The sequence below is a fragment of the Canis lupus genome, chromosome 22 (assembly GCF_003254725.2).
Source record: "Canis lupus dingo isolate Sandy chromosome 22, ASM325472v2, whole genome shotgun sequence".
NCBI classification, from domain to species: Eukaryota; Metazoa; Chordata; class Mammalia; order Carnivora; family Canidae; genus Canis; species Canis lupus.
The window spans coordinates 516,708-533,999 of record NC_064264.1 but is presented as its reverse complement, the minus strand read 5'-3'; the positions used below and the strand labels follow the sequence as shown (position 1 = coordinate 533,999).

Sequence of the window (17,292 nt, the reverse complement as noted above, 5' to 3'; positions counted from 1 at the left end):
AATCTTCTCTTTTGTATATTTGTTTGCACATATTTTTCTTATACTACTACTGTAGCATATTATAGTGCCTAGCATACTGCTTAGCACTACTACTAAATGCACAGCTTTAGTGAAACAATTCCCATTCACCCTTTAAATGTTGGCTTAAACATAACTTCCTCAGTAAAGGGTCTTGACCTCACAAACTAAGTTAAATCATCTTACCACCTTTTATAACATTCATCACATTCTAACTCAACATTCAATGACTATCTTTCCTCACTCATCATAAAGGCAGAGATCACTATTGTCTTGTTCACTATGATACCTCAATGCCTAGCACTGTTCATAATAGCACGTGTATTTAATAATTAGTTGATTGTTTTTTTTTTTAAAGATTTTTTTTTTTATTTACTCATGAGAGACACAGGGAGAGAAGCACAGACACAAGCAGAGGGAGAAGGAGACTCCCTGTGGGGAGCCTGATGTGACACTTGATCCCAGGACCCCAGGGTCACACCCTGAGACGCTCATCCACGGAGCCACTCAGGTGCCCCTAATTAGTTGTTGAATTAACCTGAAATTGAAAACCATCTTTCTGTGGGTATTGCTAATACCCCTTTAATAAGTGTTATTTTGAAATACTTAAGACTTGTAAACGGTATTTTGAATTTTTTATTTAACAGACTTATAAATGGTATTTAGATTATGGCTAGCTATAATAAAGCATGATAAACATAAGAAATGTCCAACAAATGTTCTTTAAAAAGACATACAAAATGATCACATGCTAATTTAAAATAAACAAGTATCTTCTCTAGACACTCTTGGGCTTTATCAATCAATTTCTTCCACAATCTATTACAAAAATCTCATCCCCACAAAAGAAACAAAAAGCAGCAAATAAAGTTTGTTTTTAAATTCTTACCTTTATGAAGAGGAAGGGGTTTAATAAGATCTGGCTGTGCTTGAGTCATCGGTACAGGTGGTCCTTTTCCTCCAATATGATTGTTCACAACTGGATTTTGTTGTCTGCCTCTTAGTAATGGGGACATACAGCGACGTCTTTTAGGGATTCCTTGCATATTTGGTTCTCCAGGTCGTTTATGTTTATTTTGAGGTCCAGCCACAAATTCATCTGCTTCATCTATCATCATACCCTGTAACAAAAAAATATATAATTTCCCTAGATTTACATACAGTTTTTAAATGGTACAACTAATTCCAATCCCCATTAGAGCAACTGTATTATAACTATGTTGACATTTATTAGTCTACCAAGAAAAGTAGCTTACTTTAGTTAAATTAAGAACTGTTAAATCCACAAATGAATTATACAATGGAACATTTCAAGTTTACCTTCTTATCTAGCTTAAAGGGGTTGCCAAATGTATGCAACCTTCGAGGCTGATCAGGATCAAGTTCTCTTAGTGGAGAAGGTACTTGCTTGAGGTATTCCTGGTAATTCCCCATTTGTGCTATAGGAACACTGTGCACTTGATCTTTTCAAACAGAAGAGAACAACAACAAAAGTTAACCTCACTATTCATATGTTGTCATTATAAATATTGTGACTAAAATGAAATCTTTTTGAGATTTTTTTAAAGTAAAATTTAAAAGAATTGACTTTATCTTCTAAAAGCAAAAATATTGTAGTCCATTTGAGTGTATAAAATAAGTAATGATGTGTTAACATTACCATGAATAGGAATGTCTCTTCTCTCTATTCCAAAGAAGTAGAATTATAGCAAAATTTACAGGAAAGACATACACAGAGATAATCCTTTTTATATAAAGCTATAGTTGGAATGCTTATATCAGAGATGGCAAAGAGTTAAATTCTCATCTGACTTGATTTGTACTACATGCTACAGATATTGTTGAAAGAAGAGGACACGTATTGACCATCCAAGCTAAACCACCAGATACTAACTAGTGTATCACAAGAAAATGATTTTGTGTGTGCATGTGAATGCATGAACTAAGCCAAAGAAAAGAAAGTAAGCTGCTAATAAAGATTGTCACCTCGGGGGAATAGAATTTGAGGCAACAGTGATGATAGAAAAAAAAGTTGAGAATCAGAGATGACTCCTTACTTCATTTGTTTGAATTTAAAAAGAAAATGTAATACTACTAATAATTCTTTAAAAGTTATATTCCCATACCATATTTTTTCAATATAAAGTAAGAAATTCACAAAAAAAATACCATTACTAAAACCATGATCTAACCTTCATCCTGTCCTTTAAGAAATCTGCGGGTGCTCTTCAAAAGATTAGATCTCATTCTTGTTAAGTGATCCAAAAGATTCCGCCTTGGTATGTCATATGCATTTCTAAATGTCTGTGGCTTCAAATCCTGTTGAAAATCATTCAAAGACAAAATTTATTTCCAACATAGAATTAAAAGAGACTAAAACCTCTAGCCTGCAGCATAGGTTTTGAAATAAGATATATTAAGTCTAATTAGCTTCAAAATAGAATAAAGAATTATGATGCCATCTAAACACACCTGGGAACCAGAAGATCAAAATTGGTAATGAGCTTAATCAAATACCTCAAATTCACATCTTTCAAGGTTTTATTATATATTCAGGCTAAGAGAAGTAAATAGCTTATAAAACAAATTTCCAAATTTTAAAACCTTTGAAAGTTTAAAGAAGAAACACAGCTTTGACGTATCATTCACGTACAATAAATTAACCCATTTTAAGTATACAGTTTGATGAATATCAGCAAACAGTTGTGAAACCATCACCACAATGCAGGTTAAGAACACTTCCATCATCCCCAAAAAGTTCTTGGTGCCCATCTGTAGTCAATCCCTTTTCCTATCCCCAGGCATCCACTAATCCTGCTTCCTGTCTCCCTACATTCCATTTTATAAGTGGAATTTTGCTATATCAAATCTTTTCTATCAGGCTTTTTTCACTAAGGATGATATTTTGAGATTCATCCAGGTTATTAATGCATCAGTAGTTTGTTCTTTTTGACTGCAGAGTAGTATTCCATTCTATGAACACAGTTTATCCATTTTCCAGTTTATGAAGTTTCCTTTCAGTTTTTGGCTATTATGAACACTGCTATGAACATTTGCATAAAAAGCCTTTCTATGGCTATTGTCTTCGTTTTTCTCATGTAGACAGATACACCTTGGAGTAAAACTGCTGATTATATAGTAAGTATAGCCATTCTAGTGGATGGGAAGTGGGATCTCACTAGTTTTAATTTGCATTTCCTTAATGGTCATTAAGATACAGGATCTTTTTATGTGTGTGTTCAAATTTGTGTACCTTATTTGGTGAAGTATCTGTTCAAATATTTTACCAATTTTTTATTGTGTTTGTCTTATAATCACGGAGTTGACAGACTTCTTTATATATTTTGATACTAATTCTTTTTTCTATATATAATTTTCTCCCAGGCTGTAGCTTGCCTGTTCATTTTACAGAATTTCTTTTGTAGACAAAAATTTAAATTTTAATGAAGCTCAATTTATCAAGTTTTGTGTGTGTGTGCTTTTTGTGTTATATCTGAGAAACCTTCGATGACTCCTGACCCATCATCATAAAGACTTTCTCTGTTTTCTTCTAGAAGTTTATAGTTTTAGTTTTTACATTTAAGATTCATGAGCACTTCAATATGAGGTAACGATCAAATTTACTATTTTGAATATGGGTATCCAATTGTTCCAGCACTATTTCTAAAGAGATTGTCTTCTGACCCACTGAATTATTTTGGCACCTCTTATTAAAACTTGTTAAAAGTTAACTGACTATACGTGTGAAGGCTTACTTCCAGACTCTCTTCTGTTCTACTGATCTATATGTTTATCCATATGCCAACAACTTAACACTGTTGATGATCACTACAACTTTACAGTAACTTTCAAAATTAGATAGTACAAGTCTTGTAACTATTATTTTACAAAACTCTTTTTCTAGGACCTTTGAATTTCCATATAAATTTTAGATCAGCTTGTCTGTTTCTACATAAAAGGCTACTGGGATAAGGATCTTTTAAATAATGAATATTCATAAAGCATTTTATGATGTACCCAAGGTCATCAGTATAAGTACCAAAATGCAGTGAACTCTATGACTAGTTAGGCAACCTGTAAGCCTCTATTGTCTTTCTTTCTTAGTAATCTCTACACTCAAAATGGGGCTCAAATTCACAACCCCAGGATCCTGAGTCACATGCTCTACTCAGTCAGCCAGGTGCCCCATATGTTTTCTCATCTATAAAAATGAATAGATTGGTTTATTCATCAGTCCATCTATTCAGCCACTCAGCATACATAATGTTTGTTTTGATTCTAAAATTCAATGATTCAGTAATAGTATTAATGATCATTATTCTTCGGAGGTATAGAAGTACTTCTAAAGCTTGGACAAACTAAAATTATTAGTTAATAGGAAATTTGATTATTTAACAATTCAACAGAATATAGCTGGAGCAGTACTAAATTCATATAACATTTACCTTATTAAGCAAAGCAACTTGGAACCCAGTGTATTCTTTCATATTAAGGTCTAGCAGTCTGTGAGGAACATCCTCTGAAATTCCCTGGAGCAACTGTTGAAAATCTTTCCTATAAGCCATTGATAAACCATGTGATCGGCTTCGAACTTTAATTCCAGTTTCCTGTACTACTTTTTTGCCTACAGATCCGATGACTCGGTCAGATTCTATTTTAGCCTAAAGTAAAAATAAGTAAGATTTAGTCTGGACATAATCTAAATCAACAAATTAAATACTAACAGTCTTGGTCTTCCATATATTAAATATTTATGTTATAAAAAGTATGTACTTAATTAAAAACCCAGGTAGCATAGTTTATGTCAAGTTCTCAGTAAATTAAATATAGTTTAAATAATAATGTCTTAGCTTTGTTTTTTTTTTTTAAGATTTTATTTATTCATGAGAAACACGGGGAGAGAGAGAGAGAGAGAGAGAGAGAGGGGCAGAGACATAGGCAGAGGGAGAAGCAGGCTTGCTGCAGGGAGCCCGATGTGGGACTCGATCCCAAATCTCCAGGATCAGGCCCTGGGCTGAAGGTGGCACTAAACCGCCGAGCCACCAGGGCTGCCTGTCTTACAGTTTTAAATCAATTCAATTATAACCTTTTGGAGCAGGGCAAACAAAAACAACTTCAATTTATTTTTATATACTAATATCCACTACACTTAAACCATGAAATGTAAGTGCACCCTAAATGAAAATATGGATTTCCAATTCAGAGGTGATATAAAATTAGGGGAAAAAAATCTCATCGGTATTTATTTAAATACTATTATTAGCACATAATTAAATGTTCATAGGTATAAAAAATGATGTAGTTTTTCATTGGAAAACAACGATATTTTGATGCCTTCCAACGTACATCTCAATGAGCATTTTAACTACAGACGGCAGAAGTACTAGAAAAACAACGTATTTTATATAGTATTAATATCTTGGCAATCTAAGTGTATACTGCTTGACCAGCAGAGCATCTACTAATGTGATTTATGCTCAAAATGTCAATATTCAGTTTTTTACAAATATTTCAAAAGTAATTCCCATTTTTGAATTAAAAAAAACTACAGATTTTAAAACATTAAGCAAAAGAAACTCATCTTTGTCTAAGAAAAACAGCTTTCTAACATAAATTTCTCAAAACAAAGAATGTTCCACAGATAAAAAGTCTAGGACCACAACAATGAAGCCATCTCTACAAACTATTATTAATTGAAATTAACATTCCAAAACACAGCATACTATGTACTTGACACTGAATTATGTTAATAATCTATGATATATGTGGTTTTAAAACATAATATATTAATATGACATACCATCACAGAACTAACATCTGGCCTATTAAGCATCTTAGCCAAAACCATTCAAAATACTTAACAGCTCTATTTCTTAACGTTACCTGTTGACTCAATTTTTTGAGGTATGAAATGACACTGTAACTAAGTCCATATTCCATACTGTCTGCTATTAGGTTAGGTGCTCCCATCATTCTAACAGCTTTCTTCAAAGGCTATAGGAAAAAAGAAAACATCACTCAATCCTAAGCTTGCCAAAAATGTATGGCTACCTGTATTATCAGTTTTGAAGATTTCTTAAAAAAAAAAATTCTTTTTTTCAATAAGAGAGTAACCATATTTGTATTTCAGTAAAATGTTTGCCAGTGGTATGAAAGGTAGCTTAAAAGGATTAGAGGCTATACTTTAACAACACCTGGGAAAAGAAAGGGTAAAGTTCTAGATACCTTGGTATTATTGGTGATACTAAGTTTGGAAGAAATGGGCAGAGACATACCACAGAGATAGATTCAACAGAAATTAGGAAGTAAATTTTTAGGAGGCAAGAAAAATGGAAGATTTCTACCTTGGGTAATTGGGTAGATTATGGCTCATCTACTCACTAGCTTTGTGACCCCAGACCAGGTTTTATACCTTCTCTGTGTCTAAAGCTTCTCATTTGTAAAACGACAATAATATCTACTTCATAGGGTCATCACAGGATTAAACGAATCAATATATGTAAAGCACAGATAAAATCGTCTGGTATACAGTAGGCATTCAGTAAGTGTTAGTTATTACTATTGTTATTATTACCTGAACTGGAAAAAAAAGAAAAGAAAAGAAAACCAAAACCAAAAACCCAAGCTCTAAAGGAAAAATAAGAAGGAAAAACGAATCTAATATTTACTGTGGATGTGGTATTATGAAATAATTTTCAACTGTAAGGAGAGCCCAGTTGAGAGCCATTTGTGCAATGAAAATATCACTAACAGGACAGTCTAGCATATATGAGTGGGATGCAGTTAGAAAAGAAGGATAGCCATTCACTGACATCAGAAAGTGTATAAGTGCTGGTGTCAAACTGGAATCAAATCCCAGCTCTGATATTTAAAATCCATGTAGCTTTGCCTAAATCCTGCAAGTTGCTATGAAACATAAATAAGTCAACATATGTAACAGTTCATATTCACTGTTTCTTCCTTTTCACTCTTACATGGCAAGCACCATGTGCTAGACACACAACTTAACTCTTACAACTCTAGAATATGATCTTCAAAGCTCCAGAAATTAATGCTCTTAGTAGAGACCATTTAGACAAATTACAGTCAAATGCTAGAATATTCTTGCATTAAAGTAATGTTTAAAAGTGCTTTTAACACTGGTCTTTTTGTTAAGAAGTTACTTTTCATACAGTAAATAATGTATTTAATAATATATACATTATTGGTCTTATCTACTATGATACACTAGGTTTTAAGTACAGGTGACTCCTGAACAACATGGGTTAGGAATGCTGACACCACACAATAGAAAATCCGCATATAATTTTTGACTCCCCAAAATCTTAAATACTTATAGCCTGCTACTGACAGAAGGAAGCCTTACTAACCACATAATCAATTTTTGTATGCAATGTGTATTTTATATATACAGTATATTCTTACAAAACACCTAAGTTTTCCTTGATTTTTTAAAATATTTCTAGGCTATAGAGTTCATCTGCGAGGTTTTCAAATTGCCACAAATCTCAAAAAAATCTTCCTTTATATTTATTGAAAAAAAATCCACATTAAGTGGACCCATACACTTCAAATCTGTGCTGTTCAAGGATCAAATGTAATCACAAACTTGTGGGTCTAAAAATATACAATTCCATGAGAATATATACTTATCTACCTAAAAACATGTCTCTGGAGACTTAGGGAATCAACAAAAACCATTCTGTACCACCCTTAAAGAAAAATTATTATAAAACTGAATTTAACAAGGAAGTAAAACAACTGGAACTATTCTAAAAACCAAGCTGCCTGGGACTGAATTCCAGTTTCACTCACATTAGATATGTAGCCTTCGACAAATAATCTAATCTGTTAGTGCCTTAGTTTCCTCATTGGTGAAATAAGAATGATTTCTACCTTACAGAGCTACAATATAAATTAAATGATGTTAATACATGTAAAATGCTTAGCATAATATCAACATACTAATGTATGTATGATATATACATTCTCATGATCATTATCATTATTCTGCAAATCACTAAAACCTTTCTTCCCCATTATATCTATATTGGTCATTTTTTTAAAATTCAATTTTTATGACATATATATTCTATAACAGCAGTAAATAAAAGTTTAGTATCCATAGTAAACTAGAAGCATAATGTTAAATTTTATAACAAATTCTATTTTTAACAATAACATTCTTACCCCAAGATAGTAGGGAGGCATTGTCTTCAAATAACTTTCAAATGACTGTCTCCATTTCAATGTTGGTTTTGCTTTATGTACTTTAAACAAGTCATCTATAAATGTATAATGTAGACAAACCATTATTGTCTATTGTTTTCACACATGAAAATCAAGTCAAATACATTCCATTTTTACAGTCTGCCTTCTTATTTGTAGGAGAGTAACGTTAGACATTAAGTTTTTAACAAGATTAAAAGGGACAAAATTTTAAAAGATGCCAATTGTATATTTCATGTAACAATATTTCATGTAACAATAAAGGGAGAATCAGAAAATACAAGAAAATCTATACACTATCTAAACCTAGAAATAAAACAGATTTGAAGATATAAGCAAAGTATGCACAATGTTGTCTATAAAATATACCTAATATTTGACTATAACTTTTAAATCTGATGTGGTTCTGTTTTACAAGGAAATAAGTCTTCTCAAACCATAGTCCCCAAAAATTATAGTCAAGGGTCCCCAGAAACTAACTTTGGGCTTTTATTATATTATTTTGTAATAAATTCATTCATTTACAAAAATATTTGTCAAGTGAAGAAGTACAGATAAATTCTTAGAAAGAAAATACTCAGATTTATAGATATATGCTTCTACAAAATGTCTTGTTTACTAAATACAAAGCCTAAAATTACCAATTCTAACCATATGAGAAATCCAACTTGTAGAAAACTTACAATATTTAAAATTTAAAAGTGTATCTTCAATAGTTTATAGAATCAAAGGTGTTTTGACAATGACTTTTAATTTACCACAAATATACACAGGTTGCTATAAAACACAACCTTAGATAGGTTCAATATTCAGAATATTAAAAACAGTTCCATTAATTTCCATAAGACATTAGAACTTACAAAGAGATGTTCCCAAACTTTGTTTTTAGGAAAATATGTATGTATGCTGAGCCATAGAGAAGGGGACAAGAATGACTTACCTAAAAGGGGAAGGAGGACTGGGTAATTGTAAGGCATCACAAATAAGTTGACACAGTTCAGTGCTGTACTGGCTTTCAAGTAACCAAACGGATGACCAAGTTCACTATATTTTGCACTATTGCTCACATATACCTGTTAAAAGGGAGTGGTTCATATGACCTTTACAGAATGTTTTATAATCATTGATTCGATTTAACTTTTTAGAAGAACATTCAACTTTTAAGTCACTCTAGTTTTTCAGCTTACCTGCCAACATGTTTGAGGAGATTTCCTTTCCAGGATAAATTGAGTCAGTGGTGAAGGTTCCAACTCATATTTGTCAAAAGGCAATTTGTCAATAACCATTGGTTCACAGTCTGTACAGGAAAACTTCACTACAGGATGAGATGTACGAGGTGGCTAGAGAGGAAAGTCTTATTACTATTTACACAAAATACCATAAACAAACTCGTTTCCAGTATCCCTATCAAAATTTACTTTGTTCCTCAATTTTGCTAGTTAACAGTTTAATTTACTACTGAAAACACTATTAAAGCTGAAGGAAGATACTTAAAAATGTAATGCTTAAATTTTACATTCATAAGAAAAAGACTAAAAATTTTAAAATATATGTAAAATAAAATCTTTTTAGGTCTTAAAATCAAATTTATCAGAAAAGTGCAGGATTTTGGAATTAAGTAAGTACTCATTAATTGTTACATCTAAGAAACAACTGAAATACAGAAACCTTCCTAAATTCTCAATTGTGGCAATTTAATTTCTTGTATATAGTAGTTTCCAAACTGCACACCTTGATTAGTATAAGTTTTTGAATATACCATATTAGTACATATATACATTTACTTACAAATTATTTGTAAATCATAGGTATCTAATAAAATATATATTAAAATAATAATAAAAATAGGAGAAAAATATAAATAAAAGTTCTAATGTTTTCCTTCTCTATGCCAGTAGACTGATTTGTTTATCTCTGTGGTATATACAAACTACTTTGGACAACTCAATCTAAACGTACAAAAAACACAATACCTGGGGGGAGGGAGGGCATGTTATTCTATTTCCTGCCCATCCCCCCCCCCAAGTCTCCGTCCTAAAAATCTCACTGATTGAAAATGGGTAAAGGAAATATGAGCTATGAGGAAATAATCTGAAACGCTACTGCTTTCAAAGACTCTTACTACTCCATTATTGCCTATACCTTGGTGGCTCTCAAATCCAGAGTTGGGACCAAACCTCTCTCACCTGTCTTATGTTCCCCTGCCTACTAGACAGAACTAGAATCTTCTCTAAGTCCCTCAGACACATTATTACGTGATTCATTCTCTCTCCCCCAAACCATAAAACCTGTTCTAAAAACCTAGGTGTTCTCCTTATAGTATCTGCTCCTTATTCTCATTATTTAACTGTCACAAAGACCTAGATAAAATCCCACTACTTCTAAGCCACTAAGCAGAACACAAACTCGGTAGGTGCTCAGTATTTAGTTACTGCCCTCTGTCAATACTAAATTCTCATCTCTCTAGAAATTTATCTTCTATTTCTTAGTACTCTAATTTATGCCTTCATCATTTAGATTAGACTAGTACAACTGCTTATTTTTAATTAACTTCTCTAATTAGCTCTCTCTAATCAATTCCATAGCCATGAAATAGAAATATGATCATGTAATTTCCCTATCTAAAATTATTTGGTAAAAGTAGCAAGTCAATCACCTAAAACTAGGACCCAGACTCTTTTCCTTAAATATCATACACAAAGATCCCTAATGATCTGGTCCCTATCTGCCTTTCAACCACCACACCATGTACAAACACCCTGTGCTCCAGCCATGCAAAATCACTTGCAGTTACCCACGTACATCATCATCGTTTCATGCCCCAGATTTCATGTTATCCTTGACTGCTTTATTATTTTCTCCCTTGCATATTGCAACCAAAGTTTTGAAGGCTGAAACAGCAAGTTAAAGATCTCTTCCTGACACCCTTTCTCGCCATGTACTCCAAATACATACGAGGCAGTTAAGCACCATCTCCTCTGGGCTCTGCTCCATGCCTAGTGCAGTTAGCACACTGTTCTGTATTATGTTTACAAGTCTGACCTTCCTATGGAATGGTAAGATTCCAGGAGGTAAGCACTGTTTTACCCCTCTTGTGCTCCTGTATCTCACAGGTACCTGACATCTTATTGAATCAGTCCATGAAACTCATATTTTTGGATGAAAATATTGAGATCCAAAAGGAAAAGTATGTGCTAGTGAAGGAGGATGTCTTCTAGAACATGGCAAAGAAAATTCTGCATTTATTACTTCATTTAATCCCCCAAACAATTCCCTGAGATGGAGGTTATCTCCACCTAACTAGAGGAAAATTGAGGCTTGGAGAAGATAACTGACCAGTAACACAGCTAATAATAGGTGGAGCCATGATTTAAATTCAGACCCAGTCTCTAACAAATCACAACTTCAGTATCAATACATCTTACTTGAATACCATTATTTACAAAAATTTCATTTTCCCTCTAATATCCTCCAGTTACTAAATTTTGCCAGTTTTGTCCAATATTGTCTCTTTCTTATGATTCTCTCTTCCATCATCTTCATATCTCTTATGTGAATCATAGCAAAACCCTCTAGATAACCCGCTTACCTTCCAACTCATCTCCTAATTTTGCTGCAGATGACAATCACCAGATTAAATTTCCTAAAGCAGCACTGTTAGAAACATTCTCACTTATTCTGTGAGCCCCACCCTATGAGAAAAGCTCAAATTGCATTTAAAGTCATGAGCAATTTAGTTTCCTTAATACCTTCAATGTCCCACATACATGTTATGACCCACCTATATTCGGCTATTTCTCAGTCCTCTAAGTACACTTTGTTCCTTTTTACTTCCATACGTTTTGCTCATACTGTTTCCTCCTCCAACTGAAATCCCACCCACACTTCAAAATCTAACAATTTGCAACAGACCACTAAAGCAATATTAATAGACAATGCTTGTGACATTGGTTTTGGATTTCTATTAGGGATCAACAAGGACTATACATACTACTACAGGTGTTAAATACAGTAGAATGAATAAGCAATAAGACAATATTTCATACAAATATAGTATCTATTCTATGAAAGCTGAAAGGGCTCCAGAAGAGAGTGTAAAATTTAAAGAAATTAAGAGCTTCTCCATAAAGGCCAGATTTTGAAACTGATGATTCAATCAGAAGAAAAGAAAAGGAATAAAAACGATAGTTCTCATAAAGCCTTAATTTCATGTACTACTTCATTAAATTCCTAATAAATAAAAGAAATATTTTTATAGACCTTGTATAAACTAAAAGTCAGTATTGGCCTGAAGAGCTGATACAGGTTTAAACTTTAAAGGTTTCAACTCATGCACTAGGTGGGAATTGGTGCAGCCACTGTGGAAAATGGTAGGAAGGTTCCCCAAAGTTAAAAATAGAATGCCCTTACCATCTAGCAACTGCACCACTGTGTATTTACCCAAAGAATACAAGGACACTAATCCAAAGGGATACATGCACCTTTATGTTAATAACAGCATTGTTTACCATAACCAGGATATGGAAGCAGCCCAAGTGTACATCAATTGATGAATGGATGTGGTATATGTATATATAATGAAATATTATTCAGCCATAAAGGAGGATGAAATCTTGGCATTGGAGCAACATGGATGGAGCTAGAGCATAATGCTGAGCAAAGTCAGTCAGAGACAAATACCACATGATTTCACCCATATGTGGAATTTAAGAAACAAAACAAACGAGCAAAGAGGGGGAAAGAGAGAGAGAAAGAAATCAAGAAACACTATAGAGAACAAACTGATGATTTCCAAAGGGAAGGTGGGTCAGAGGATAGGTGAAATAGGTAAGGAGTGTAGTTGTTGTAATGAGCATCAGGTGTTGTATGAAAACATTAGATCATTATATTGTATAACTGAAACTAATATAATACTGGATATTTACTGGAATTAAAATAAAAACTTGGGCAGCCTGGGTGGCTCAGCCATCTTCAGCCCAGGGTGTGATCCAGGATCGAGTCCCACATCAGGCTCCCTGCATGGAGCCTGCTTCTCCCTCTGCCTGTGTCTTTGCCTCTCTTTCTCTCTCTCATGAATAAATAAATAAAATCTTTAAAAAAAAAAACTTATAAAAATAATAAAGTATAAAGGTTTCAGAAAGGTTTCAGTTGAATTAAAAAAATGATAACTGCATTAAACACTGTTAAAACAGCTTCATGATCTCTGAAATACAATTCTTCTCTTCTAAAAGTAATTAATAGCAAAAGAGCTACGGTGGTGTGTCATGTTCTTCCACAAAGTATCCCATGATACCCTCATACTAGAAAATGTGCTAATCTGAAAGAATAATGTATTAACAACATTGACTAGATATTAATTTGTATTATTTGTAAATTTGTATATTTGTATATGGTCCTATCACCATAAGAACCATACAACAGTGAATACTGATAATTCACAATGATCATTCAATAAGTCACAATATTTCTTAAAACTTCCAGAATGAAAACACTAGACATAACTTAAAACCATGAAAGTAAACATAAATCTCTAAGATTAAGTCCTAAAAGATTACAAACAATTGGAATTATTTTCTAAACTTTCATTTAAATTCTAAATTGTGATCCAGAGACAAATCCTTGTTACATTATATTTAGAGACCAAAGAGAAATTTGTGTTAAATCTATGATTCTGTACCCAGATGCCAATAATAAAAACATAAGCATAGTAAGACTCTAAAGGAAAGATACCTTTTTTCTATTACTTCATAATAAATGATACAGTGTACTAAAACACTCGCCATAGCACTTTGAACATGTCAAATTCCTGTAAATTAACCTTTCATAGCAGTGCTTAAAACTATTATGGTTACTATTACAAAGTCACAGTCTTTTTGGTACTTACTAGTGTTGGAGAATTCTGATCTGGCCAAAATGATTCTGGAACAGGCCAATGACCTATAGGAACCCCAGTTTTAGGATTTGGTCTAACATATATGAGTTTGTGACAGCTATGCCAAGGCTGTGATCCAAAAGGTCTTGATATATCTGGCTGCCCATCTGTAGCAAAGAAATTAAGACAAAGAAAGGATGTATCATTAAGGAGGAAAACACACACACACACACACACAAAGTTAACTTTTTTTTTAAAGATTTTATTTATTTATTCACGAGAGACAGAAAGAGAGAGAGAGAGAGAGAGGCAGAGACATAGGCAGAGGGAGAAAGCAGGCTCCCTATGGGATCGAGACCCGAGCCAAAGGCAGACGCTCAACCACTGAGCCACCCAGGCATCCCTAGAAAGTTAAATTATATCCATGGTTACTTAAACTAATAAAGATATCAGAATACTTGTTCAATTCTGAATTTTCCTGTTTCTTTTGAATGGCTCTACTATCATGACTATTTAACATTTAGATTACAATTCACAAAACAATAAAATCTGCAAATTCAATGGATGAATTCATTGAAATCCCACCCATACTTCAAAATCTAACAATTTGCAATGATGAATTCAAGAGCTGAAAGGAGGTCCCAAAGTATCCTCTGCTTGCCCATTCAGAATATGTGAAACTTACTTTATGCTAGATTTTTTTTTAATGAATGATATGCTTTCCCTATCAGACGATAAGGGCAAACATCCAATCTCTTCATCATCATACTTGCCTTAGTAAATAAATAGTAGGTAAGTATTGCTAAATGAAGATTTCTTTAAACTATTTATAAGTAAAGCCTAATTACCCAAAACAAAACAACAAAAAACTTAACATGCAAAAACTTAACATTCAAAGCATCTACCTTCAATTTAAAATAATTCTAGCAAAATTGCAACTGTCTTCAATGGTTCAGTAAACATTTACTTAATGCCTAACTCTAAGCCAAATATTAAAATAATTTAAAAATAAATTCATTCCATGTCTAATGATTCAATTTAAGAAAAGGCTTGTTTGTTTGTTTTTTAAAAAACCAGACACAGTAACACAATTTATATAATCTTACCATCTTCTGCTCTTTCCCTATTATCCCCCTCTGAGAGTACCCATTGTTTTTATCCTTAAAACCTCTCTCTTCTCCCAATTACCCACTCTAGTGGACCAACCTCTGCCAAGTGTCATTATTGACTAAATCTTGTTACAAGTTATGTCCTACTACACAGAAGATCTCAGATGTAAGCTGTTCACTGGTTCTAATGTGACAACCCTTTATACCCTTCTGGCTAATATAAATAGTTCATGATCACAAAATATTAAAATAAAGTCAGGTGGGGCTTAACTAGAGTTAATAGAATCCAGATTAATAGCAAAGGCTGGTTCCTCATTTTTGTAACCACACAAACCATTTGTTTGTTTCTGACCAGTTTGATCCTTGGGAAAAATGCCACTAGGAATTGAACACCTAGGACTGAACACTCTTGTGAATTAAGGGACACAGGATAGGCATATATGCTTGAGAGAGGCAAAGTAGCCTTACTAAAAAGGCAATATGAGGCTGCTAATCTGTAAATGCCTAAGAAGATTTCTGGCTCCTATAAAATTTCAAGCTATGAACAATCTATATAAACGAAAGTGATGCTAGTGAACCAGTTTACCTTGACTTTCCTGTTTTATCTTCCCTCTTTACCAATAGCCATTTTGTCATCTTAATAATTTAGCCTTATCAATCTTAAAACCAAATCATAGTAATTTTTCAGTTCTAGTTCAATGATACTAAGTTTAGAATGGCTATAAAAAGAGTATAATAATACCTTCTACAGGTGAAGGATCTGGTCCTGCTTTTTCAAAGTTTATTACCACCCCACTTTGTACTTTCTGCACCAAGGACTCCAGACACTGATTAAGCATTCTTGGAGAACATACAGAGTACGAGCGGCCTGAGGTAAAAAGAATAGAGTTAGTTGCAGAAATCTGTACTTTTAGCAAGACAGAACCAAAGTTAGGTTTCTGACACTATTAACAGAAGTTCTGTGGCAAAGTTTGACTTTATTTCATTATCTTATGGAAAAAATGAACAAAATACTTATTTTCAATCAACCAACAATTCCATTTTATCACAGTATGTACATTTTTTCTTCTACATGTAGGTGTGCAGAAAATAGAAATTTGGCTTGAACAAACAATAATGAAAAATCACATTACCTATGTTTATATATGTATTATACTATATATGTATATTATGTAGGATATAACTTAAAATACATATATAAAATTATCTCCAACTATTACCCAATATATTTATCTTTAATATACATATACAACATCTAATAACTAACCTTCAAAATCTTACTCCTGCTTACAAAAGTATTATCACTAAGAGTAATGCTAAGCACATGGCAGATACTCAATTACTTAATTGGCCTGCTAGAAATTACTGCATATTTTACATATTTGCACTTTAACATATAGATAGTAGCATGTGCTTTTTCTGAATTTTATTTGGCTTGCATACTTGGAAATTAACCTATCCTAAACAAATTTTCCTTTTTTAACCTATTGGATTTTTTTTTTTTTAATTTATATATTCATGATGGGGGCGGGGGGAGTCAGAGACACAGGCAGAGGGAGAAACAGGCTCCACGCCAGGAGCCCGATGCGTGACTCGATCCTGGGACTCCAGGACCATGCCCCGGCCCAAAGGCAGGCGCCAAACCACTGAGCCACTCAGGGATCCCCAACCTATCGGATTTTTAATACAGAACATTATAATGCTAGTGATTAAGAAAAAATACTAGTAAAAAGATCTCTTAAGGAGGGATTTTCAATAACTCTATCTAGACCTATGCTATCCTATACTGTAATTACTGGCCACATACGGCTACTAAGATCTTGAAATATGGCTAGTGCAAACTGAGATGTATAGTAACTATAAAATATATACCTGATTTTGTAAAGTTAATATGAAAAAATCTATTTCAATAATTTTTAAATATCAGTTTCATGTTGAAATACTTTGTATTTGACTTACACAAAAGATATTGAAATTAATTTCACTTTTTTAATGTGACTGCTCTAATATTTCTAATTACATATGTAATTTATATCATATTTCTATCGTAAGCACTGATCCAAG

General features: G+C 33.0%; 1 protein-coding gene across 3 annotated transcripts in view; it reads right to left on the bottom strand.

Moving 5' to 3' along the window:
* The window catches only part of INTS6 (integrator complex subunit 6), a 90,722-nt gene that overhangs the window by 10,631 nt on the left and 62,799 nt on the right, over positions 1 to 17,292 (bottom strand). For all 3 annotated transcript variants that reach the window (XM_025478396.3, XM_025478395.3, XM_025478398.3), the window contains 10 exons: positions 15,971 to 16,096; positions 14,132 to 14,286; positions 9,435 to 9,587; positions 9,188 to 9,320; positions 8,209 to 8,303; positions 5,902 to 6,012; positions 4,464 to 4,679; positions 2,211 to 2,337; positions 1,339 to 1,481; positions 908 to 1,139 (listed from right to left, as the gene is read on the bottom strand). In XM_025478396.3, coding sequence (XP_025334181.1) covers positions 908 to 1,139; positions 1,339 to 1,481; positions 2,211 to 2,337; positions 4,464 to 4,679; positions 5,902 to 6,012; positions 8,209 to 8,303; positions 9,188 to 9,320; positions 9,435 to 9,587; positions 14,132 to 14,286; positions 15,971 to 16,096 — 1,491 coding nt within the window. The remainder of the gene's footprint in view (positions 1 to 907; positions 1,140 to 1,338; positions 1,482 to 2,210; positions 2,338 to 4,463; positions 4,680 to 5,901; positions 6,013 to 8,208; positions 8,304 to 9,187; positions 9,321 to 9,434; positions 9,588 to 14,131; positions 14,287 to 15,970; positions 16,097 to 17,292) is intronic.